The sequence below is a fragment of the Dama dama genome, chromosome 28 (genome assembly GCF_033118175.1).
Source record: "Dama dama isolate Ldn47 chromosome 28, ASM3311817v1, whole genome shotgun sequence".
NCBI lineage: Eukaryota > Metazoa > Chordata > Mammalia > Artiodactyla > Cervidae > Dama > Dama dama.
Window position 1 is genome coordinate 13,477,676 of NC_083708.1, and position 25,701 is coordinate 13,503,376.

The 25,701-nt window shown below is 41.7% G+C and overlaps 1 protein-coding gene across 5 annotated transcripts in view; it reads right to left on the minus strand.

Annotated features, from left to right (window-relative positions):
* The window catches only part of SLC17A5 (solute carrier family 17 member 5), a 72,494-nt gene extending 48,630 nt beyond the window's left edge, over nt 1–23,864 (minus strand). For 3 of the 5 annotated variants that reach the window (XM_061132049.1, XM_061132050.1, XM_061132046.1), the window contains exons 1-6: nt 23,647–23,864; nt 9,873–10,069; nt 6,152–6,385; nt 4,519–4,606; nt 2,183–2,269; nt 1,202–1,320 (exon numbers count right to left, since the gene is read on the minus strand). In XM_061132049.1, the coding sequence (XP_060988032.1) occupies nt 1,202–1,320; nt 2,183–2,269; nt 4,519–4,606; nt 6,152–6,385; nt 9,873–10,069; nt 23,647–23,740 (819 nt within the window). In that variant the 5' untranslated portion in view covers nt 23,741–23,864. Of the gene's footprint in view, nt 1–1,201; nt 1,321–2,182; nt 2,270–4,518; nt 4,607–6,151; nt 6,386–9,872; nt 10,070–15,667; nt 15,716–23,646 lie in introns of all 5 variants that reach the window. The other 2 variants (XM_061132047.1, XM_061132045.1) reach the window with 1 other exon arrangement.
* Nucleotides 23,865–25,701: the final 1,837 nt, after the last annotated feature.

The window sequence follows — 25,701 nt, forward strand, 5'->3', positions numbered from 1 at the left end:
GTGGGATGTATGGAGATAGTAACAGGGAAACTTACATGACCACATGTAAAATAGATAGCCAACGGGAATTTGCTGTATGACTCAGGAAACTCACACAGGGGCTCTGTGACAACCCAGAAAGGTGGGATGGGGAGGGAGACGGGAGGGAGGTTTGGGCGGGAAGGGGCATGGTGTACCTAGGGCTGATTCTTGTTGATGTATGGCAGAAAACCACAAAATACTGTAAAGCCATTATCCTTCAATTAAAAAAATTTAAAAAAGAAGAAAATAGATGACCAACAAGGACCTACTGTATAGCACAGGGAACTGTATTCAATATATTGTAGTAACCTACAATAAAATCTGAAAGAGTATATATATATAAAACTGAATCATTCTGCTCTACATCTGGAACACAACACTGTAAATCAACTATAATAACAACAAGAACAACAAATCACTGACTCTTATGATTGTAAAACAGAACAGAATAAAAGAACAATTGTACCAGCCAGGGGTGAGGTGGGGAATTGAAAATATCAATAATAATAACTTGATGGGGAATAAAAGTGTTATATGAAATATTTTATGTTCTTTAAACCAATAAACTGACAATGAAGCCATTAATAATGCTAAAGAAAAGACTGTGTATTTTAATTTTTCCTAATGTTTTCAGGTTCTTCTTTTATTCCCACTAAAAGACAAATATTTTATCTTCAGGGCTTGAGAATTTACTGTATTAAATTATGACAGATTTTATTTCTGATTTGCTATTGTGCTCAACTAAGTGAAGCAAATCTTACTTTAGTGTATATAAATTTTTTTCTAAAGGTCTATTCTAGAGGAGAAAATTATATAGCCTAGCAAATGTGCTGGCCTTGTTAAATCACACTCATTTAAAACACATATAAAAACACACTAGTTTCCTAAGAACAAACATTTAGAATGTAGCTGTAAGATTCCTCTTATAGATAACACATCTTATTTTCTCCTAAGAAGAAAGACAGTCACTTGAAAATCATTACTCTAGAAGGTTTAAAATGAAAAGTAATTTTTCATAGATTTAAGCTAGAAAGAATTAAAATATCTTGGGGAAAGCAGTACTTTGTATGTTAATTTGACTAGAGTGTGCACAACAGAAATATTCATTAAAAAACTGGTATCTTAAACCTGAAAAAAAAACTTTCCGAAATTATTTTTTTAAATGTGCCAAAATTCATACCTGATTTTTTAATGATGAAAGAATATACTCCTTTTCATAGGGGGAGATTGTCTTGTGAGTTTCTGGTGTATCACTAACTAAGCAGATCCATAAAATAAACCAAATGATTCCAACAATGCCTTAAAACAGAAAAATAATAGTTACAATGAAATCAGAATGTACCAAGGCAGCAAGTAAACTTATGTCTTGAAAAAAATTATGTAATTATAAACTTCAGCACAATATGTCTAGCATTGTCACCACACAAAAATTTTTTTTTGTTATAAGAACTTTTAGGATCTATTCTTTTGGCAACTTCCAAGTATGCACTACAATATCACTGGGCGATACATTACAAACCTAGTCTTATTTATTTTATAATGGGAATTTTGCACCTAAAGCGAACAACTTTTGACCACATGACTGCCTAACAGGGTCTACCAGACAAAACCTTTAAAAAACTAAATGTCTACGATCTATTATTCCCATAGGTATCTGCTTTTGTTTACTTATTTGTTTTGATTGCAGACATATTTCCTGAATAAATGTTTTGGTGGCATCTACCCTATTAACAACGTGTATCATCCTGCTGTTGAGACTGAGGAATGAAAGGCCTTGGGGCTAAACAAACAAACAAAAAAGATTAAAATTACCAAGTGAGAGTATTCTAGTTTCCTTGAGAAGAAATATTTTCAAATTTTACATTTTTATAATAAATGACATAGCAATTTTTGTAGTTAAGTGTAGCATTTAAGTCCTGGATTCAACTGCACTTTCTATTGAACAAATACTCCAAAATTAACAGCCAGTCACAGCTTAGCCAGATCATTTTAACCACATAAACTTGAAAAACAGGTTATCAGTAAGTGTTTCAGCGCTTTGTGGTTTAGGAGATGGTTATTTCAGTGAGTTGGCATATACATATTTTAACCAATTATTAAACCTCTATTACATTTCAGACCTCTCACATCATAATTTAGGTTACATTTTGAATAAACTTACCAAAGAAATAGAAGACATAAGTCCAATTCATATAGTAGCAAATTACTCCAGAAAGAGGAAGAGAAACTACTGTCCCAAGTTGTGCTCCTAGAACAACAACAAAACTTTGTAAACTTTGGAGAAAAATGAACAAATAGGGGACAGGTCTACTGCCTAAGAGGATGGATAATAGATTATGAGGAAAAGAGCGATCAGCCCCCAAAGGTGGGGCTTCCCTGGTGGTCTAGTGGTTAAGAATTCGCCTGCAGATGAAGGGGTCACTGGTTTGATCCTTCGCCCTAGAAGATTCCACATGATGCAGAGCAACTAAGCCCATGCATCACAGTACTGAGCACACCAGCCGCAAGTACTGAAGACCGTGGGCCTAGCGCCTGTGCTCTGCAACAAGAGGAGCCACCACAATGAAGCCTGCGCACTGCAACTCCAAAGTAGCCCCCACTTGTAACTAGAGAAAGCCCGCCTGCAGCAGTGAAGACCCAGGGCAGCAAGAAATACGTGAATTAAAAAAGAAAATCTCATAGGAGTTGAGTTTGTTGTTGTTTAGTCACTAAGCTATGTCCGATGCTTTTGTGACCCCACGGACTGTAGCCCGCCAGGCTTCTCTGTCCATTGGATTTCCCAGGCAGGAATACTAGAGTGGGTTACCATTTCCTTCTCCAGAGGATCTTACTGACCCAGGGACGGAACTCCATTCCTACACTGGCAGGCAGGTTCCTTACCACTGAGCCACCAGGGAAGCCAGAGGAGCTGAGTTAGTCACATACAAATTTAAATAATCCATTCTCTTAAGGGAAGCTTTAAGTAATCTAATTTGCTCCAAATACATTACACACATTTGTATCAGATAAATAAGTACTAAAACTCATTTTAACCACCAGACAGAAGACATCTTAGTAGGTACACTGTGAGGTAAAATAATCAGACATTGTTTCTGGTCTCAAGTTTTAGTCTTATAGAGTAAGTAAATATAATCAAATAATTATTATATGTTAGAAAGTGTTGAGTGTCACAGAGCAATATGAAAGTTCAAAGTTAGGACAGATAACCTCTGACCTCTAGAGGTCAGGAAAAGATGTAAGAGGCAGTGGTGGGACTTTGAAAAGATGAGCAAGATCTGGTCCCATAAGAAAGAAGATATAGAGGCAGGTGTAACACGGTGAGTAAGGAATGAAAGTAGGAAAGCGGCAAGTGGGACTGGGAACTTCAACTGGGTGAAGGAAAGGAAAAGAAAGGCTAGAGAAACAGGTAGAATAGTTGTTGAATATCTGCTCCCTGCCAGGCACTATATGCCAGGGACTAGGCTGGCTAAAAGGAAGTGGTAATGACCAGAAAGACTCTTGACCCCTCGTTTGAGCACAGACTTTATTTAATAGGCAAAGGAGAACCACGGATAGTGCCTCTTCTTGAGCTTCTTATCAGATTTCTTACATCGATCTCCACACAGCTGTAAGAATCTTCTTAAAAGAAAAAAAAGAGGAATCTTCTTAAAATGTACATGAGATCATATCTCTCATGTAAAATATTTCCCCATTGCATTTCAGAGAGGAAAAACCCTGTGACCTGTAGGCCTTGATGTAATCTGGCTCTTGTCTATTTCTCTAACCCCATCCTCTGCTGTTATCTCTTTTATTCAGGGTTCTAGACATCTACAGTGTTTCTCATTGTTTTGAAACTATGTTACTTCCTGCCTGACAGTCCTTGTACATGCTGTTCTGATTGGCTGGAATGCTTTCCTTTTTGCCCTTTGCATGACTGGTTCATCTCATTCTTCAGATTTTAGCTTAAAAGCCACTGCAAGAGAGGTCTTTCTCAACCACTGCATTTAAAAGCCGTCAGGGCAAAAAGTTTTCATTCAGTATGTGAGCTGGAGGAATTATAATTCACATATAAAGCTCATGCTATCTTACCTCTAGATCAAAATGATAGCAAATAATGCATAGGGAAAAAAAAAAGGTGTCTGAAGGGAGGGATTGAAAGTCATGACATGCTTATGAGATGATCAAACCAGAAATCACAATTTAAGGACACAAGTATTCAATTCTCCAGCTCTTTTGGGATTTTGTTCTGTTAAAGCATTCTCTATACAAACATCTGAAAAGGCAACATGGTTTGAAATAAAGGATGGTAGATGAAGAAAACGACAGTTGTCAATTATGCCATATTGCTATATGCTAGTGAGCCAAGGAAAACCACTAATAACAAAGTTGTATCCTCAAAGCTATTTTTTCCCAAAGGAAACACCTGACGTTGCATGATTCTGGTGTATACCTTTCCCCCAAGGTTGATGTGTAGATAACAAACTGTAGCAAAAATCTTTATAAAAATGGGTATCTCACCTGCATATGAAATACTCAGAAGCTTGCTTCTTTCAAGAGGGGGAGCCCACGAAGACCACATGGCATGCATGGCTGGAAATGTTACACCCTGAGAAGGGAAAAAGGCATTTCTGATGAAATACAAAGTCGTTTTGTTAATGTTTTAAATTCGGTTGAGTATTTTGTTGCAAGAGAAATTTCTGGATAAGACTCAAACCAGAATCAGGTTTCCTGGAGTGACATGCCTTTACAGTGTTGAGTGAAAATACCTCATACTGAAATACTTTAAAAATCTGAACAAAGATTTGTGGATTCTGTCAACTGGTTTAAGGACTGACTGCAAGGTAAGGGTTATAAAAAATAGAATGTATTGAGTGATGATATAAAGGGATTCCTCTCAATGTTAACTTTACTCATCTACTTTATTTAAGGCCTGAATGAAATGGAAATGTAACCAATACATAATTTAAACATACTGATCTAATACTGTGGGATACTAGAAGAAAATTCAAATTCACCCCAATCAACAGGAAAAATGGTCCTACCAAAAAACACTCAATTAGAGTGTTTATAGTATTTTTTTTTTTTTAAGTTTTCTGGTCATAATCAGCCTGGTAAATGCCAATTAGTGGAGGGGAAAGATAGGAGCAGGGGATTAAGAGGTATTAATACAAACCACTAGGTATAAAATAAATAAGCTGTCAGAAAATTATATATCACAGGGAATATAATATTTTATAATAGTTACAAATGGAGTATAATCCATAAAAATTTTGAATGACTAATGTTGTACATCTGAGATTTACAGAATATTGTACATCTATTACAACTCGATTTAAAAAAAATACCAATTACTGATAATGGAGAAATATAACAGCGAAAGCAGGGAGGTCCATAGAGACTTGGGAGAAGAGATGCTACAGCTAACAGGAAGGAATAGATTCTGGTAGATTCAAAGTGGTGGGTTCACTGCTCTCCTTGGCCATTCACTACCTGTTGTAGCCTCAGAAAGATTAGTTAACCTCTTAGAACTTCTGTGCCTTTTTCTGTAAAACAGGTATTTTACTTAGGTAAGGAGAAGAGGAACCTGGTATTAGGGGGCTAGTTTTATTTTGTAGTCAAGAAGAGTGTATTTGGTACACCTCTATTTTATAAGGATCGTTCAGATGAGTGACCAAAGCTTAAATTTAAATAGCACTTGGCAATTTCCAAAGTTTTTTAGCCGTTATTATATGACTGGATTTTACTACTGCAGTCAGTGTTTTTCCTACACAGATATAAAGCAATTCCTCTCAATGTTAACTTTACTCTTCTACTTATTTAAGGCCTGAATGAGACTAACACTTTTTCACTTCCTATCTCCTCAGTAAGAGGCAGCAGTGGGGAGCTACGAAGTGTCCCCTAGAAAATGTTTTCTCTGGTCTTTGAGTAAAGCTTCTAATTTTGGAGTGCTTCTACTGGAGATCTCATCGACCACAAACAAAAATCTACTCATGTTATTTTATGGTTTAATCAGGTTTTAGTTAAAAAATAAATCCCTATTATCTTTCAGTGTCATTTTTTTGGGCTCATGCTCATGCCAAAGAATGATATCTTTAAGAAGATAAGAAAGTGAGAAGGGGTAAGAAGAAAAATAAGAGAGAAAAAAGCGTACCTCTCCTAGCCCTTCTAGTGCCCTGAGGGCAACGAGGGCTCCGACTCCAAAATCTGCAGCGAGGGGAGTGAAGAGGGTGAAGACAGCAGTGCCAAGGATCCCGAATCCTAGCAGCAGCTTCCCCCCACTTTTGCTGGCAACATATCCTCCAGGAATTTGTGTGATGATGTAGCCATAGAAAAAAGACCCGAGAATCCATCCTTGAGTTTCTGCATCCCACTGGTACTTTTTACCCTATAAAGAATAGGGGGGAAAAAAAAAGTCTTTTAAGGCTAAGTAACATTCCATCGTGTTTATGTATCACAGCTTTATCCATTCATCTGTCAATGGACATGGACGTTTCCTCCACGTCTGGCTGTTGTAAATAGTGCTACAATGGACACTGGGGTGCATATGTCTATTAGAATTGTGGTTTTTTCAGGGCATTTGCCCAGTAGTGGGATTGCTGGGTCATATGGTAGTTTTAGTCCTCTTTTTTTTTTTTAAGGAATACTCCACACTCTTCTCCATAACGGCTGCATCAGTTTACATTCCCACTAACAATGCCTGAGGTTTCTACCTAGAGCCTGTTATAGACAGTGAAGTAAGTCAGAAAGAGAAAAACAAGTATCGTATATTAACATATATATATGGAATCTAGAAAAATGGTACTGATGAAACTAGTAGACGATGGATTTCTGGACACAGCAGGGGAAAGTGAGGGTGGGAATGAATGGAGGAGGTAGCATTGACATATATACACACTCGTGTAAAATAAACAGTTAGTGGGAAGTCGCTACCGAACACAGGGAGCCCACCCTGGCGTTCTGTGATGACCTAGAGGGGGTGGGATGGGGGGAGCTGAGGGAGGTTATGGATATGTATATAGTTATGACTGATTTCCATTGCTGTACAGCAGAAACCAACAGAACATTGTAAAGAAAATTTCCACCAAATAAAAAATTAAAAAAAAAAAAAACCCAGCCTTTTAACATCTTGATAAAATGGCTCCTTTCTCTTACTGGCATGTGAGTATGTATAAATGCAATTTTGGACCACTGTTCTTTTTCTTCCTGTTCGTTTGCTTCTTGGCTGTGAGGCCAGTGAGATCTTAGTTCCCCGACCAGGGACTGAGCCCAGGCCATACCAGTGAAAGCAGCAAGTCCTAACCACTGGACTACCAGGAAACTGCCCAGAACCACTGATGGAGGCTGAAGAACATGAGGACTTCCTCTTGGGTGGGTGAGTCAATGTGATACAGACATGCAGGTTCTAGGAGCGAATGGAAAATCATCGAAAGTCATAATGTGCAGGAATGCTTGCTATTTTATAAAACTAGACTACAGGATGAATTGTAGATGTTTTGTGACAAAGAAGGCTCCAAAAAGGCAGAGGGTTGATCCAGAAAGTTACTGATCAGGATACTTCAGAGGATAAGCCAGGCTTTAGAGCTAGGCCTGGGTTCAAGGCCAGCTCTCTTACTTACTGGGTTTGTAACCTGGGAAGATTAAATGGAAAAGGCACCTAAAATAAGGCCTGACACATACTAAGTAATCACTTAATGCTAGCTACTAGTATGCAAAAATATAATGTCTCCCTTTTTCAGAGCAAGCACTTAAAAAAGGATATAGAGCAGTACAACAGAGCAAGAATTTAAACCAAGCCAGAAACCTCATGTGAGTAGGAAATGTCTTTTAACTAGTAGCAGCACACAGTAAGGTGAATACGAAGACATTAAAATTTTATTTATTTATATTTTTGGTTGTGCTGGGTCTTTGTTGCTGTGCATGGGCTTTCTCTAGTTGCACGGAGTAGGGGCTACCCTCTAGCTGTGGTGAATGGGCTTCTCATTGCAGTGACTTCTCTTATTGCAGAGCACAGGCTCAGGAGTTGTGGCTCACGGGCTTATTTGCTCCACGGCATGTAGAATCTTCCAGGACAAAGGATCGAACCTGTGTTCCCTGCATTGGCAGGCAGATTCCTATCCACTGTACCACCAGGGAAGTCCGAATATGAAGATTTGACAACTTGGTATCTGAATCTTTAGAACACGTAGCCATGTAACCTAACCCATGTTAGGATTAAGAACCATTCAGGATTTCTTTTTATTGTGCATATAGGGCAGATAGCGGAGAAGGCAATGGCACCCCACTCCAGTACTCTTGCCTGGAAAATCCCATGGACGGAGGAGCCTGGTAGGCTGCAGTCCATGAGGTCGCTAAGAGTCGGACACAACTGAAGCAGCAGGGCAGCAGGGCAGATAGGTGGCTCAGATGCTAAAGAATCTGCCTGCAATGCAGGAGACCTTGGTTTGATCCCTGGGTCAGGAAGATACCCTGGAGAAGGGAATGGCTACCCACCCCAGCATTCTGGCCTGGAGAATTCCATGGATAGAGGAACCTGGTGGGCTAGAGTCCATGGGATTGCAAAGAGTCGGACACAATTAGTGACTAAAAACTTTTCAAGTAGTTGAATTATCAGAAGAACTTGTGGAAAGGAAAAATACAAAGCAAACCCATAATTCTTTTTGTTTACAGTACCATTCTGTAGCTTCTCTGTAAAATTCCAGGCCTTCATGAAGTATCTAGCAGTTACAGGTTGAGGTGGGGAAAGTGGGTGATATGTACCCTTAACATGAATTCAATAGCATTATCAAAGTCCAACGAAAAGATTTTTGATGTCATTATTTTTGTATGTGTGCTTGTTTGGGGGCAGAAACCCTCTTCCCTGTTTGAGAAGAGGGAAGTCTTCTCATCTGTAAATGGCAGAGAAGACTCACGTAATGTAGGAGCTGGCTCTTTGATGAGCACTGGAGATGGATAAAAATATGCTTGTAAAAGGACACCAGCCTTTCCCCCCTGTATTGTCTCCATGCAAAATAAAATGTTTAATATGTGTAAAACTCAATTCTGAACAAATGATGAACAAGCACTCATCAATTCCACTAGAATACGCTGTAAGTGGCTTAGGTGAGACAGGTTATAGATTTTTGAAAAGAAATTGATGAATTCTTATTTTTCACCCTTGTAGTTGAGATTCTTTAACTTCTTCTGCAACAGAGGGCTTCCCTGGTGGATCAGTGGTAAAGAATCAGCCAGACAACGATCCCTGGCCTGTGAAAATCCTCCATAACGTGGAACAACTAAGCCCAAGCACCACAACTATTGAGCCTGTACTCTAGAGTCTAGGGAACTGCAACTACTGAGCCCATGTGCCGCAGCTACTGAAGCCCGCGCATCCTACAGCCCTTGCTCCGCAACAAGAGAAGTCACCGCAATGAGAAGTCTGAGCACCCCAACTAGAGAGGAGCCCCACTTGCTGCAAGCAGAGAAAAACCCACGCAGCAACAAAGACCCAGTGTAGCCAAAAATAAATAAAATTTAAAAAGTTCTCCTGCAACAGGAACCTTTTAAAGAGTACAGCTATTAAATATTGTTCCCATAAAAACTATTTAGCGACATCTAAACCAATCTAGCTTCTCAGTATGCCAGACAGGTTTTTCCAAATTCTCTTCAAGGATGGCATGTTTATGGAGGAAACTGAAAAGTCACTTTTCAAACAGATCAGGGTGCAGCAGCAGCAGCTAACCAGTGACTGGGAAAACACGAAAGAAAATGATTCAGGTTCACATGAAGAAAGAATTTGTGTTTCTGTAGGACAAACAAATTCAATGTTTTCATCAATATGTTTACCTGGAAGTATTTTATGATTAAGATCGTCTGCTTGAAAAAACAGCACTCACCGTTTGGTTGTGAAGAACTTTTATGGGAGCAGAATGCTCTGCACACTCGTAGGACGTTCTGTTATCTTTGGCAGTTGTGTTTGAATCCACCATGTCCACTAGTGCAACACTCAGATTCACCCGTAATGAATAGAGAACGAAGAAACCAAAAAAGGATAAAAATGCTAGGTTGTAACGAGCAGAGCAGCACACTGGAGCTGAAATAAAGACTTGGGGTAAAACTTCCATGAAAAGAATAACTTAGATCATATTGTCTAAATCATTAAAAAGGTCACTTCTTAGATGTACCCAAGTTAGTAAATTATGAATATTTTTCTGAGAATATTCTCAGATGAAGTATACCTAAAAACATCTATCAAGGAGAATTTGTTCTGGTATCTGTAGCTTTGATAAACATTTAACATATGAGAGCCTGAACTCTAAGATGGTTTCTTAAAACATGGAGGCACTGGTTTTATTAACTTTGCTCAGAAAAATCTGCATTCTGGAGTCAAAACTGAAACCCCAATCCCTGTCAGCTGACAAGATAAGAGAAACACAGGTAAAGGGGTTTAATGGCATTGCTATTGCTGAAAAACTATCTCAAACATGGCCAGTAAGTCCTTCTTCAGCATACCGTGTATAATACTAACTATGGGTTAGTAGTCATCTCTCACCATAAACACATCTCAGCATAAAAAACTTTCTGCTAAGGACAGGGCATGAACCCCCTTTCCCCCTCTCCACCCGCCACACACTATGATCAATTTCTTACCTTGAAAACCATCCTCAGAGGCTGGGTTTGAATCAGAAGCCATGATTAATGCTTAAGCCTTTCCTGAACTATATGTATTTAAGAATCCAGAAGCAAACTTGCAGACTCTATGACAGTTGCAGCCCCCGTGACAGTTGCTCGGTTGGTCTTGCTTAAAGGGCCCACGGTAAAAAGCGCAGTAAGAAAGTGTCCCCCCCAACACACACACAGAAGGAGAGGCAGAGTGGGTGGGAGAAACCTGTTAAAGGAAGATCATATGACAGGAGGAGTTTGACCTATTTTTTTCCCTCTAATTATAGGTGTATGCACCTACTGTCTCTGCTTTTCTTCTTTTACTGAGTGGAAGAACTGGAAGGGAGATAAGAATTCAGCAAGCTGACTTAAGGGTGACTGACCCCAAGTGACAACCACAAAGTGGCAAATCCAGGGTTTTACACTGTAAGTTCGGCCAACACTGAGTGTTTTTAAAGATATGAAAATCTATTTCAATCGCTAACGACAAGTTAAATACATACATATGGATATAGGTGTGCTTTTATTTGGCAGTGATATATTAGCATGGTATGCACATATACAAATACAATACACACATATACACACACATATGCCTGTTGTTTCCTACTCAGGAATCCTGGTATTTTCACTGACCTAGCTTTGCACAAGGATATATTTTTCACAGTACAATGGTCTTGGTACAGATTCAGATCTGTACCATTCATTAAATCAGATACAGATTTAATGAACACAGCACAACTGCACTGAGTGTATATTAATGTACTGTAATCCAACTCACTTCTCTGTAAGCACTCACACACTTAACAACTGCTATCAATTTTAGCTTTATGAAAGATTGGCATCTTTTAACAGAGAATTTTTCGTTTGGCATTCTTGATTCGTTTCTCGAGAGTAGAGCTGGTGTTTGAACTGTGGCACCACCTGCCACAGTTCAATCCAGACCTGTGGAAACTCTATTTCTAAAGTTTCATTCACACTGCCTCTGTCACCTGAATCTAATTACTCTTGCTCTCCACCCCAAGCAAATTGGCAGCTGTTTAATTAAGGACAGTTTGCAAACTACAAGGCATGGTTTTTTTTTTTTTTTAATTAAGCCTTTTATTTTGTATTGGAGTATAGCCCGATTAACAATGTTGTTAAAGTTTCAGGTGGGTGGCAAAGGGATTCAGCCACACATATACATGTATCCATTCTCCCCCAAACTTCCCTGCCATCCAAGCTGCCACAGAACATTGAGCAGAGTTCCCTGTGCTATATATTAGGTCCTTGTTGGTTATCCATTTTAAATACAGCAGTGTGTACACATCCATCCCAAACTCTCTAACTATCCCTTCCCCCATCCCTGGTGCCAGAAACTTGGGAAGTAGAGAAAAAAATGAGTAAAACGATTTCAAATTACCAATGCAATTACTTGAAAATCTGACCTAGTAGTTACAGATGAGGCAATTTTAACTTTGGGAGGCACATTCAATAATCAGAAAAGAAAACGCCAACACAGAAGTCACAAAGTATATGACTATGAGGTTTTAAGAAATATTACAAATAAATGGTTCCCAGTTTTAAAAAAATGGTTGTAGATTACAAATCAGTTGGAAAGATTTTATTTCAAGAAAGTATGACAAGAATAAAGGAACGCATGGTGACAGAGCAAAATGTACCTGTGAATGTGGCCAGTGTTTGAACCTGGTCCAAGAAAAGTGCGCTTGCGTGACAATGAGAGAGTGCATTCATTGGGCACCCGCCATACAGAAATCAAATTCCAAGTAAAACCATGCTTGCATAACGAGTGGAGCACCCATCAAAACAAACGGCAGCTTCTAAAACATGGTTTCAACTTAGGAATGTGAAGTAGGTGTAGCTGAAAGAACACAGGCTGATTTAGATCAAAGCAGACCTGCTGGTGGAAACTCAGCTCTGATTTTCACTGGTGGTGCGTCTTGGGGGACGGCCGCTAAGAGTTTCCATTATCAGGCTTCTCCGCTGCCAAATGAGGTGACCGCCATCCACCTCACTGGGTTGTGTGTAGATTCGATGAAGTTACTGAAGGGCAGGCAGTAACAGAGAATTCCTTTCCCATTTACCCTGGAGAACGTCATACCGATGAGATACAGGGCTACAATCCACACACGTGTGTAACGCGGGACTAAAGAGGGACGTGAGCATGCTGTGTGTGGGGTCGGGGATGGTCAAGGAAGACCTCTGGGAGAAGGAACACGGCACTGGATCGTCATCCGTAAGCAAGAAGCCACGGGCAGGCTAGCGGAGGGAGAGTGATGCAAACATAGGCAGGGCAAGCACAGTGGAAACAAGAGGAGTGAGCACGAAAGGGGCAGGAAGCCATCTGGCCCTGGGCTTTTGTTTGTTGAAAGATTTCTGATCACAGTTAGATGTCCATTGATAGATGAATGAATTAAGAAGATGCGGCCCATATATACAATGGTCATAAAAGGGAATGAATTTGAGTCAGTTGTAGTGAGGTGGCTGAACCAAGAACCCGTTATTAAGTCTTGGGCTCCAAAATCACCGCAGATGGTGACTGCAGCCATGGAATTAAAAGACGCTTGCTCCTTGGAAGGAAACCTATGACAATCCTAGACAGCATATTAAAAAGCAGAGACATCACTTTGCCAACAAAGGTCCATACAGTCAAAGCTATGGTTTTTTCCAGTAGTCATGTATAGATAGGAGAGTTGGACCATAAAAAAGGCTGAGTGCCAAAGAACTGATTCTTCTGAATTGTGGTGCTGGAGAAGACTCTTTTTTTAAAAAAAAACTTACTTATTTTTAATTGGAGGATAATTGCTTTACAATACTGTATTGGTTTCTGCTATATATCAAGTGAATCTACCATAGGTACCCCTACGTCCCCTTCCCCTTGAACCTCCCTTCCACCTCCCACCCCATACCACCCTGCTAGATTGTTGAGAGTTCCATGGACTGCACGGATATCAGACCAGTCAATCCTAAAGGAAATCAACCCTGAATATTCATTGGAAGGGCTGAAGCATCAGTTAGATAGCAAGGGTTAGATAGCAAAGGTTAGGAAGGGTTAGGTAGCGTCACTGATTCAGCAGACAGGAATTTGAACAAACTCCGGGAGACGGTGAAGGATAGTGTGCTATATATAGTCCATGGGGTCACACATGGAGTCACGCACGACTCAGCAACTGAACAGCAGCAACAAAGTCAGAAAGAGGAAAAAAAATATATCATGTTTTAACTCATCATATATATGGAATCTAGAAAAATAGTACTGATGGTCCTGTTAACAGGGGAGAAATGGAGATACTGATATAGAGAACGAACTCGTGGACACAACAGGGGAAGGACAGGGCCGGATGAACAGGACGACTTGAGAAAGGAGCAATGACACATATACACTACCATGTGGAGAAGAGATGGCTGGTGGGAAACTGCTACACACAGAGGAGGCCCAGCATGGTATTCTGTAACGACCTAGACAGGTGGGGTGGGAAGCGGGGGGAGGCTCAAGAGGGAGGGGGAATGTAAACATATATGACTGATTCGAGTTGTCATAATGGCAGAAACCAATACAACATTGTAAAACAATCATCCTCCAATTTAAAAAAAAATAAAAATTAAAAACAAGTTAATATAAAAAAGAGGAGCAGGAAACAGCAGCTGACCTGATGGGGCTGGACTATGATGCTGCAGTAACTGAGTGGAACACTGGTTTCTTAATTTAATAACAAAAACAACAGGCAATAATGATTGAGCTCAATTATCAGTCTAAATGTTTTAGATTATGGTTATAAGGATTACTGGGGTTGTACATATAAAATATTTAGAACACACATAATATGCTTCAATTACTGTGAACTGTTGTTATTATAATGCTTTCTCTGGATATTAGGAAGGGAGGTAATCAGGGCTTCCCAGGTGGCTCAGTGGGTAAAGAATCAGCCTGCAGTGCAGGAGACACAGGAGGTGTGGGTTCAATCCCTGGGTCAGGAACATTCCCTGGAGGAGGGCATGGCAACCCACTCCAGTATTCTTGCCTAGAGAATCCCATGGACAGAGAAGCCTGGCGGGCTGCAGTCCACAGGGTGGCAAAGAGTTGGACATGGCTGAAGCCACTGGGCATGCATGTATGTTAGGTATCAAGGTTATTTCTCATTTATGAGAAATTAAGAGATGAAAAAGAAGCTATTGAAGAGAGTGGGGGTGTGACGTTCCCGGTGAAACATACAGAATTGCTCAGTAAGTGAACATCCACCCAAAACTGGGGTGAACAATCTGCCCTTGTGTTTGACCTTGAGGCACACCTTGCCTGTACTCAGAGGCAAGCACCAGGTAGGCAGATAGCTCATACTGAGACGGATGCGGTGACAAAGTAAGAGGTTAAAGGAGTTTAGAGTATGAGCAAGAAAATAAAGTGCTGGAGTGTGATTCTGACTCCAGAAGCAAGCAAAATGGAGAGGGCTAATGCTCAGGGTGAGAGCTGGACTATAAAGAAAGCTGAGTGCAGAAGAATTGATGCTTTTGAACTGGGGTGTTGGAGAAGACTCTTGAGAGTCCCTTGGACTGCAAGGAGATCCAACCAGTCCATCCTAAAGGAGATCAGTCCTGAGTGTTCATGGGAAGGTCTGATGCTGAAGCTGAAACTCCAATACTTTGGCCACCTGATGCGAAGTGCTGACTCATTTGAAAAGACCCTGATGCTGGGAAAGATTGAGGGCAGGCGAAGAAGGGGTCGACAGAGGATGAGAGGGTTGGATGGCATCACTGACTCAATGGACATGAGTTTGGGTGGGCTCCGGGAGTTGGTATTGGATGGGGAGGCCTGGCATGCAGCAGCTCATGGGGTCGCAAAGAGTCGGACACGACTGAGCAACTGAACTGAACTGAATGCTCAGTGAAAGCAGGAGCTTTTCAGCTATGTTGTTCACTGCTGTCTACCTTCAATGCCGAGAGCAGTGTCTGCAAGAGTTGGCATACAAATATTTAGGGGGCTTAAAAGTAGAGAGTGTGGCTTCCCCAGTGGCTCAGCTGGTAAAGAACTTACCTGCCAATTCAGGAGACGCAGGTTTGATCCCTGGGTTGGGACGATCCCCTGGAGGAGGAAATGGTGACCCACTCCAGTATTCTTGCCTGGAAAATTCCATGGACAGAGGAGCCTGGCAGGCTACAGTCCACGGGGTTGCAGAGAGTTGGGCACGACTAAGCGAGCGTGAAAAAGTCGAGAGGTGTATCTTTAAAAAAATTATTGATTTATTTATTTTTGGCTGTGTTGGGTCTTTTATCGCTACATGTAGGCTTTCTCTAGCTGTGGGGAGTGGGGGCTACCCTTCACTGTGGTGCACTGGCTTAGTTGCCCCGAGGCATGTGGAATCTTCCTGGAGCAGGAATCTAACCCATGTCCCCTGCCTTGGCAAGCAGAGTCTTAACCACTGGTCCACAAGGGAAGTTCCAAGAGGGGTTTCTTGATGGAAGTTCACAGTTCTACCTATGAAGTTCTCTTGACAATAGATAAAACAGACACACCTTCTCTCTACTTCTGGATCCATGTGAAATCTTCCATAAAAATAAATGAGGCATCAGTGGGTGGAAAGTTCAGATGGAATGAGAGAGAGGTCAAAGTGGAGCAGTTACACAGGCAGGAAGGGAGGAATTCTAGTTGAGGTTAAGGCAGTTATGGGAGCTGACAAAGTCCAAGGGGTGACTGAGGAGGGAAGGAAGTCATCAGACACGTCTGAGTCTGAGAACTTGAGGGGATGTGTGTGAGAAGCCACTCGAGATAACAGTGGGGAATTAGAGCAGAGGAGATGGAAGTGTGTCGGGTGGGTAAAGCCTATGATCAATGAAGCAAAGGGCTGGGCAATGGGAGAGGGGGAGACCATGTGAGGGAGAGTGGTCTAGCTGAATGGCCCTGAGAGTTGAGGGGTGATTGGGAGCAACAGTGCAGAGTATGAAGGAAGTGACCCCACCAGTTGCTGTAGGTAACAGACAGCAGTGAGGAGTTGGAGTGGAGAGCCCAGAAGGCCGGGCTTCTGCTGGAGTAAGGAGGTGCCTGAGGGGAGTGCAGGCTGGTGAACACCTGAGGATGCCCGGCCTCCATTCACGGTGGGAGGGTCTGACCCTGGGGACGAGTGGGCCTGGCTGAGGAGCAGAGACGTACTGAGTGGTGGTGAGGGGCTGAGGCTGAGGTGGAAAATTCATGGGCAAGGGCACGGACCTACGCAAAGATGATGACTTTCTCTAGAGGAGGGGGCCTGGATGAGTGACCCCTTGGCCAGGGAACTGCATTAAAAAAGAGTTCCTATCTAAATGGTTAAAGTAAATTTTGCTTCTAAAAAAGGTAAATATTTAACTAATCTTAGCCGTCTTGGGCTTCCCTGGTGGCTCAGATGGTAAAAAATCTGCCTGTGATGCAGGAGACCCAGGTTCAATCCCTGGGTTGGGAAGATCCCCTGGAAAAGGAAATGGCAACCCACTGCAGTACTCTTGCCTGGAGAATTCCATGGACAGAGGAGCCTGGCGAGCTACATACAGTCCATGGGGTTGCAGAGAGTTGGACATGACTGAGCAACTAACACACAGACACACAGACACACACACACAGCCTGTCTTATGGGTAACCCACTCCTGATAAGTCTTTATTTATTCCTAGTTCCCAAATTAATATCTATTTACATGAAAACAAATTCCATTAAAATGGACTCAGTTAATTTTTTTCCTGTTAGGCACTGAATATATTAATTTTTAAAATATATGCAACAATATTAAATGTATTTGCCTGGAGAATTTCATGGACAGAGGTGCCTGGCAGGCTGCAGCCCATGGGGTCACAAAGAGTCGGACACGACTGAGCAACCAACACACAACATTAAATGTAGGCCTTGTTTAAATCTATACTCTGAAAGAGAAAAATAAAAAACCGCTAGAATGGACTCAGTTACTTTAATATGTTAACACTGATTATGAGAACATGACCCAAGGCCACGTCCCTTCATCCTGCAATATGGTTGCTGTCTATGAGCACTCCATACCTTATATTTAAGACGGTAATTACACACAAGTTATATTTGTGTGTACTATACAAAGCTTGTATAACTGAACCTTCAATGTAACCATCTGCCTCTTGCCCCAAAAGAATAGTAGAGGCAAAAAACAAAACAAAACAACAAAGAAATGAAATAAAGCAGAGGATGTGCCATTATAAGCTAGAAAATAAAGTTCCAATAGTGTGTGACATGAAGAATGGGGCTCTTTTTTTTTTTGGTGCCAGCTGCTCTGAGGAATGCAAAATCCAATTTTAACTGATGATAATAATAGTAATTAACAGTTACTATATGCCAAACTCTATTCCAAGCACTTTCTATTACCTTATTTAATCTTCACAATAGCCCTATGAGTTAGGTATATTATTTTCTCTGATTTACAGGCACAGAGAGATTAGGTTAGGTAGTGAAACTAGGATTGGCAATTAGGCACCCTGCCTCCAGATGCTTTTAAACACAAAGAAATGTCTAAGGAGATCTAAAACTGACTTTTCCTAACATGAATGAACATATTTTCGGTGCAAACAGTATTCTGAAAGTCCATTTAATCAAATACAAGACACATTTCATTCATACAAAAATAAACCTTCAACTGGTGGGAAGTGTGAGGAATGGAATTTTTATGTGTGTGCCTAATTCCCTGCCTCCCTCCTATCTAAATTAAGCAGAAAAATCTATACATTCCTTTGGTTTATCAGCACTAAGCCTTCCTTCCCCCCATCACTTAAAAACATTTTGGGGGGTATATTAATAGTTGATCTGATTTACAAGTTGTGTTATTTTCAAGGGTATAGCAAAGTGAATCTGTTATACATATACATATACCCACTGATTTTTAGAATCTTGCCCCATATAGGTCATTACAGAGTACTGAGTAGAGTTCCTTGTGCCACACAGTAGGTCCTCATAGTTACTTATTTTATATATAGCAGTGTCCATGTCAATTTCAATTGTCCAATTTATCCCTCCCTCCTTACCTCTTGGTAACCGTAAGTTTGTTTTCCTCATCTATATCTCTATTTCTGTTTTGTATATAAGTTCCTTTGTATCCCCCTTTTTTAGATTCCACATATAAGCGATATAATATGATATTTGTCTTTCTCTACCTGACTTACTTCACTCAGTGTGACAATCTCTAGATTAGAGGAATCAGGCCCCCTGACTTTAGAATACAAAGCTACAGTATTCAAGACAGTATGGGACTGGCAGAAAAACAGAAATATAGACCAATGGAACAGGATAGAAAGTAGAGATAAACCCAGGCACCTATGTTCACCCACTCTGTGGCAAAGGAAGCAAGAATCCACAGTGGAGAAAGACAGTCTCTTCAATAAGTGGTGCTCGGAAAACTGGACGACTACATGCACAAGAATGAAATTATTACACTCCTGAACACCACACACAAAAATAAACTCAAAATGGACTGAAGGCTTAAATGTAAGACTGTACACTATACAACTCTTAGAGGAAAACATGGGCAGAACATTCTTTGACATAAATTTCAGCAAGATCTTTTTTGATACACTTCCTAGAGAAAATGGAAATAAAAACCAAAATAAACAAACGGGACCTAATTAAACTTAAATGCTTTTGCATGACAAAGGAAATCATAACCAAAATGAAAAGACAACCCTCAAAATGGGAGAAAAGATCTGGAAATGAAGCAACCAACAAGGGATTAATCTTTAAAATACACAAACAGCTAATGCAGCTCAGAAAAACAAAAGACAAATAAAAAATGGGCAGAAGACCTAAACAGACATTTCTCTGAAGGAGACATACAGATGACTAAAAAAGCACATGAGAAGATGTTTAACATCACTAATAGCGAAATGCAAATCAAAACTACAAACCAGATATCAGTCAGAATGGCCGTCATCCAAATGTCTGTAAACAATAAATGCTGAAGAGGGTGTGGAGAAAATGGAACCCTCTTACACTGTTAGTGGGAATGTAAATTGATACAGTCACTATGGAGAACAGTACAGAGATTCCTTAAAAAACTAAAAATAGAGCTACCATATGATCCAACATTCCTAATCCTGGGCATATTATCTGGGGAAAATCATAATTCAAAAAGATACATGCATCCTCAGTGTTCATTGCAACACTCTATACAGTGTCCAGGACATTCAAGCAACCTAAATATTCATCAACAGAGGAATGGATAAAGAAGATGTGATACACATATACAATGGAATATCACTCAGCCAGAGAAAAGAATGAAACAATGACATCTGCAGCAACACAATGTCTCCCATTACTTTGGTGTTCATCTCTGAAATCTAGCTGGCTATGGAAAAACAAAATGCTTGAAAGGCAAACCAGTCAGGTTACCGAGAATTCTGTCATATTCTGTCAACCTGAGAGGTTCTTTAAAACTATAGAAATATACCTTAATTTTAGCTCTCTTAATAAAAAAGCACTACCTATAAAACAAAACCATGTCCTCTTATCCATGATGGAGTGAGTGCTGAACTTTCAAATTTGTGAAGTCACCAAAAATGATTAAGCATTTTGCAAATAGGAATTTCTCAAATGTTATACAAATGTGGCAGTGTTGTGACAAGGAAGGAGGATGGGACTAAAATCTAGAACTCTGGTTAGACTTTAACACAGCTACAGCAATCTTTGGGAACTTAATCTCTTTGGCTCTTGGTTGTTTATATATAAAATGATGCCCACCAGATGGTAGTTTAGCCTCTAAGGTGTTTTAACTGCTGTATAACGTTATAACTAACATTTTATCAGCTTTTGTTATCTCTTCTGATAAACAAAACTATACACATAGGTGTAGAGAAGATACTGCTAATTTCATATACACTTGTTCCAAAACAAACATAAATGATAAGTAAAACATACATACTATGCTCAGTCGTGTTGGACTCTTTGAGACCCCATGGACCGTAGCTCACCAAGCTCCTCTGTCCACAGGGCTTCTCCAGGCAAGAATACCGGAGTGGGTTGCCATGCCCTCCTCCAGGGAATCTTCTCAACCCAGGGATCAAACCCAGGTCTCCTGCATTGTGGGTGGATTCTTTACCATCTGAGCCACCAGGGAAGCCCAAGAATACTGGGGTGGGTAGCCTATCCCTTTTCCAGGGGATCTTCCCAACCCAGGAATCGAACCAGGGTCTCCTTCATTGCAGGTAGAGTCTTTACCAGCTGAGCTACCAAAGAAGACCAAGAATACTGGAGTGGGTAGCCTATCCTTTCTCTAAGGGATCTTCCCAACCCAGGAATCAAACCAGGGTCTCCTGCATTGCAGGCAGATTCTTTACCCACTGAGCTACCAGGGAAGGCCAAAACGTATATAAACATACAGATTTAGAGAGATTTTAAGGTCAGCTGAAGATTTCCTCCTTCAGGCACCACTAAAAAGCTAATTTTGGATGGAAAGTTTTTTTTTTAAAACACCTACAATGTCTGAAATATGCAAAGTAAACATACAGAACATAATTTAAATAAAAATATAACTAATAGTCATCTTGTTTCTCCTATTAGATGCACAGAAGCTAGGACCGGGGCACTACCAAGCGAGAAGAGGAGGTAACCCCTGGTGCCTCTTATAAAGCTGTTATACCCATCTTTGTCTTTCCCATTGCTCCTCTCTTGTCTTTGTCAAAGCACACCAGGCACAGAGCTTAATTTAAAATATTGTTGACTAATGCAACACCTTGAAACTTTTCTCTAAAACCCTTACATTTTAAGTAGCAAAAAATAACAATGTGTTGCTGCTATTTTTATCTTCTTTTCCTCTCCTGTAGGTAATGTATAGAGTAAAAATAAGAGGGGAAATGGTTATAATAAAGACAGCCACCTCAAGGCATGAGGAACAGGGCTAAGATCTATACAAGAACACTCAACCCATGAATCAAGGAGGGACTGTTTTCAAATTTCATTTCCATCTCATTCTATTTCCCAAAAGGAATGAAAATTTTCTTTTTTAATCTACTTTATTGAGGTATATTTTACACACAATAAAATGCTCCCATTTCAAGTGTACAGTTTGGTGAATTTTGACAGATGTATATATCTGTGATCCCTAGTCAAGATGCAGAATTTTTCCATCACCCCAAAAAGTACCCTAGTGTCTCTGCAGGCAACTCCTTCCTGCCTGTAGCTTCCATGCAACCAATGATCTGCTTCCTGTTATTACAGATTAGTTTTGCTTGTTTAGAACTTCATACTGACCGAAAGCTACATTAACATGGTGGTTTCCTTTGTGCCTGGGATTTAGCCACATCACGTGTGTCAGTTGTTACTTTTTATCACTGAGTATGTGTGAATATACCCCAATTTGTTTATCCAGTCATTTGTTGATGGATTGATGGATAGGTTGTTTTCAGTTTTTAACTATGGATATTATGAATTAAAGTTGCTATAAACATTATGTGGTACTATGGTCATGCATGTTTACCTTTAAAATATTAATAGGCTGCCAGTTTTCCAAAGTACTTGTACCATTTTACACTCTTACCAGCAAAATATGAGTTCTAGTTATTACATAAGTTTGCCAGTATTTGGTATCTTTGGCCATTTTAACTTTAGCTATTTTAGTAAGCGTGTAATGGCTCATTGTGGTTTTAATCTGCATTTCCTGACAACTACTCTGTTTAACATCTGAGCTAAAATTTGATCATATATATATATTTCCCAATTGTAATAGAATATAGTAGTTTCTAGGGAATATCTTTATGACGGCATTTATTTCTGTGTTTCCGCACTAGATTATTTCAGAGAAGAGGATTATAGAAATCTAATTCATATGTCATGAAAAAAGATCAGTTTATGGAACTAAGTCCGACTTCCAGATAAAAGGCCACTACGGTACAGTGCTTACCCTGAGTGTCCACAAAAATAAACACCTAGTTGCCAGATGGAGCTATAATATTGCTACCTCTACTGCCACCATCTGGTAATGTTAAAAACAAACTTAAAAGGTTATACTGCTCTTGGTCAAGAAAAGTTAAATTTCTAATTCAGCTCTGTTTCTCAAGCATGCATCTTTGAAACTACAGAATGCATGCAAAGTGGTTTATTCTTTAGTTTTGATTTCTTTTAAAGAAGCATGAGAGCAAAATATTTTAATTTCCCCAAATTCAGGGAAGATGCGTTGTGAAGTATTATACATCCTTTTCTATTTGCTGCAAGGCTTTGGACAAATTACCTTAGCGCTCTGTGGATAGCCTATCTTGAGCCTATCTATGGATAGCCTACCCGTTTCCTAACTTATTAGATTGCTACGACTTCATCGTAGACAACTAACTATACCGGGGGGGCGGGGGGGGGGAGGGGGAATGTATGCCGTAACTTTTACTGCACAATTTCAAGATATTCGCTGAGTTATCCAATAATTTCCCTCCGCATACGCAACAAAGTTAACCCCAGTCCCTTTTTTTTTTTTTTTGTCTCCACGCCCAAGGAGCTAGCTACCAGATCACATGCTGGAGGACCAGCAGCTGTGGCAAGCTGGCAGTGACAAGAAGGAAGAGTCCGCGTCTCCGTCCCGCCCTCCAGCTTTCAATTGCAGGTTTCCCCAGGGCGCTTTTTTCCTCGGGGTCCTCCGCTCCGCCCTCTGCCCATTCATTCCAAGGTTCTCTCCCCCAGTTCGTTCTTCCACAGGGTCCCCAGCTCAATACTACGGAAGGTCGCCCGGCGCCCTGCGCCCGCGGCGCCCAGCAGGTCCTCGCCCGAGCCCGCCGGCTGCACCTGCCGAGGCCCCCGGGGCTGCACCTGCCGAGACTCCCGGGGCTGCACCTGCCGAGGTCCCGCCGGAGCCTCCGCCCGGCCCCGGCCTCCCGGCGCCGCTCACCTCCCGGGCCCGGCAGCGGGCTTCTGGGCATCCGAGAAGACGGAGGCTTGAAGGGGGCCCTCATCGGGCTCCCCGATCTCAGCCCCCGAGGGCTTGAGCGGCTCTGGACACCCTCCACCTTGGGACCGCCACCCTCCCGAAGCCCCCCTGGATAGCGCCGCCACTCACCGGTTTCCGCCTGCGGGGCGCGCTGCAGGAGCGGTGTGCGGTCCGAGCCCTCCTCGCCGTCGCTCGGGGCCAAGTCCGAAACCGGGGACTTCATGACGTCTCCAGGGAGCGACGGCGCAAACCTGCCTCGCAGAAAAGAGAGCTCCAGCAGGACCGCCGAAGCCCCCCGCCCCTGGGCCGAGGCGGCCAGGCTGAGCTGGGCCGCTGGCACCGCCCCCAGTCTGACCCCGCCCCCGGCCACGTCGGTCACAGGCCCCGCCCCGGGGCGGCCGCGCAGGCTCCGCCTCCGCCGCCATCTTGAGGCCGGGGCTCTTGGCTGCAGGTGGGGCGAGGACTGCCGGGTTCTGGAGGCCTGGCTTGCTGAGGGGCGGCGGGCGCGGAGTCGTCGGGCCCGCCAGCTGTAGGCCCGCTGGGTCGCTGGTGTTCTAAAGACTGGTGTTACCCTCCCTTGGGCTCCCTGGTAAAGCTCAGAGAGCAGCGGGGACTGGGAACCTTGAGGCGGAAGACAGAGGCTTAAATCTTGCATCATTAAGGGGAGAACTTGGAGTGGATGACGTTCAGTTATAGTAGTAATTTGCCATGAAAGTGATTCATGCATTGGAGAAGGAAATGGCAACACACTCCAGTGTTCTTGCCTGGAGAATCCCAGGGACGGCGGAGCCTGGTGGGCTGCCGCCTATGGGGTCGCACAGAGTCGGACACGACTGAAGCGACTTAGCAGCAGCAGCCATGAAAGTGAAAGTCGCTTGGTCGTGTCCGACTCTGTGCGACCCCATTGGACTATCTAGTCCATGGAATTCTCCAGGCCAGAATACTGGAGTAAGTAGCCATTTCCTGCTCCAGGGGGGTCTTCCTAACCCAGGGATCGAACCCAGGTCTCCCGCACTGCAGGCGGGTTCTTTACCAGCTGAGCCACAAGGGAAAATTGCCATGGATATTAGCAACCCCAGTACTCTCTGCCCGTGACAGCATATTGTCCCTAGGATAGCTTTTAAGGTGGAAAACAGGCAATAGAAACATTGATTCCTGTGTAATTGCCTACTTTGCAGTCAAAATACCCAGTTATCAGCAGTTTCCTATGGTGCACCCTATGCAGTCATCTGACTTAACGTCTCCACAAGTCTAATTCGAACAGGTTTTCCTGGCATTTGCTGACTCGAAGGGAGAAGCGCTAGGAAAATGCACTATCTTGCCTTGGGGTGTGTGACCACCGGCAGTAATCCTGGGAACTGGAGATTGATTAGATATAAAGGCATAGTAGATGACCTTGTAGCCGGGAAGAAACTCACAAGCCATAAGTTGAGTCAGCCAGGTCAGGCGCTTGGTGAGGTCCACGTGGTAACAAATGAGAGGGGTCATCTGGTGTCCAGAGGGGAGGGTGGCAATTACTGAAGGAATTCTTAACCTCTGCATGGGTAATGGCTGGGAAGGTTATCACGTTAAAACTAGGACAAATCAGACCTAGTTTCTGAAATTATGTAGATTTTAAACTCTCTGAGGCGGATTCTGGCCTGTCAGAATTTTGTAGTGTTAGGAAGTTCATAGGTGGCTACACTTTGAATAGCAAGGTTATAAAGGATTTGAACCAGAAAGATTCCAACAAAAACTTGAAAGTTTTCAAACCACAAGAGGTCCTTAAAAAAAAAAACAAAACAGAAACCTACCCCTTTTATTTTAGAAGTTTTAAGTTTAAAGAAAAGTTGTGGAGCTAATCCGGAGAGTTTTGCATACCATTTGTCTTGTTTGAGGTATAGCTGATATCTTATGTTGGTATGATACATTGATAACAACTAATTAGCCGTTGTTAGGTTGTTGTTAATGGAAGTTCATACTTTATATTCAGATTTATTTAGCTTTTACCTAATGTTCTTGTTCTGTGCTAGGATTCCATCCAGAATGCCACATTATATTTAATCATTGTATCTCATGGGACTCCTCTAGACTGACAGTTTCTCAGATTTTCCTTGTTTTTGCTGACCTTGAAAGTTTTGTTGAGTACTGGTAGATTTGTAGAAAGGCTCTCAATTTGGGCTTGTTGGATGCTTTTATTGTAGT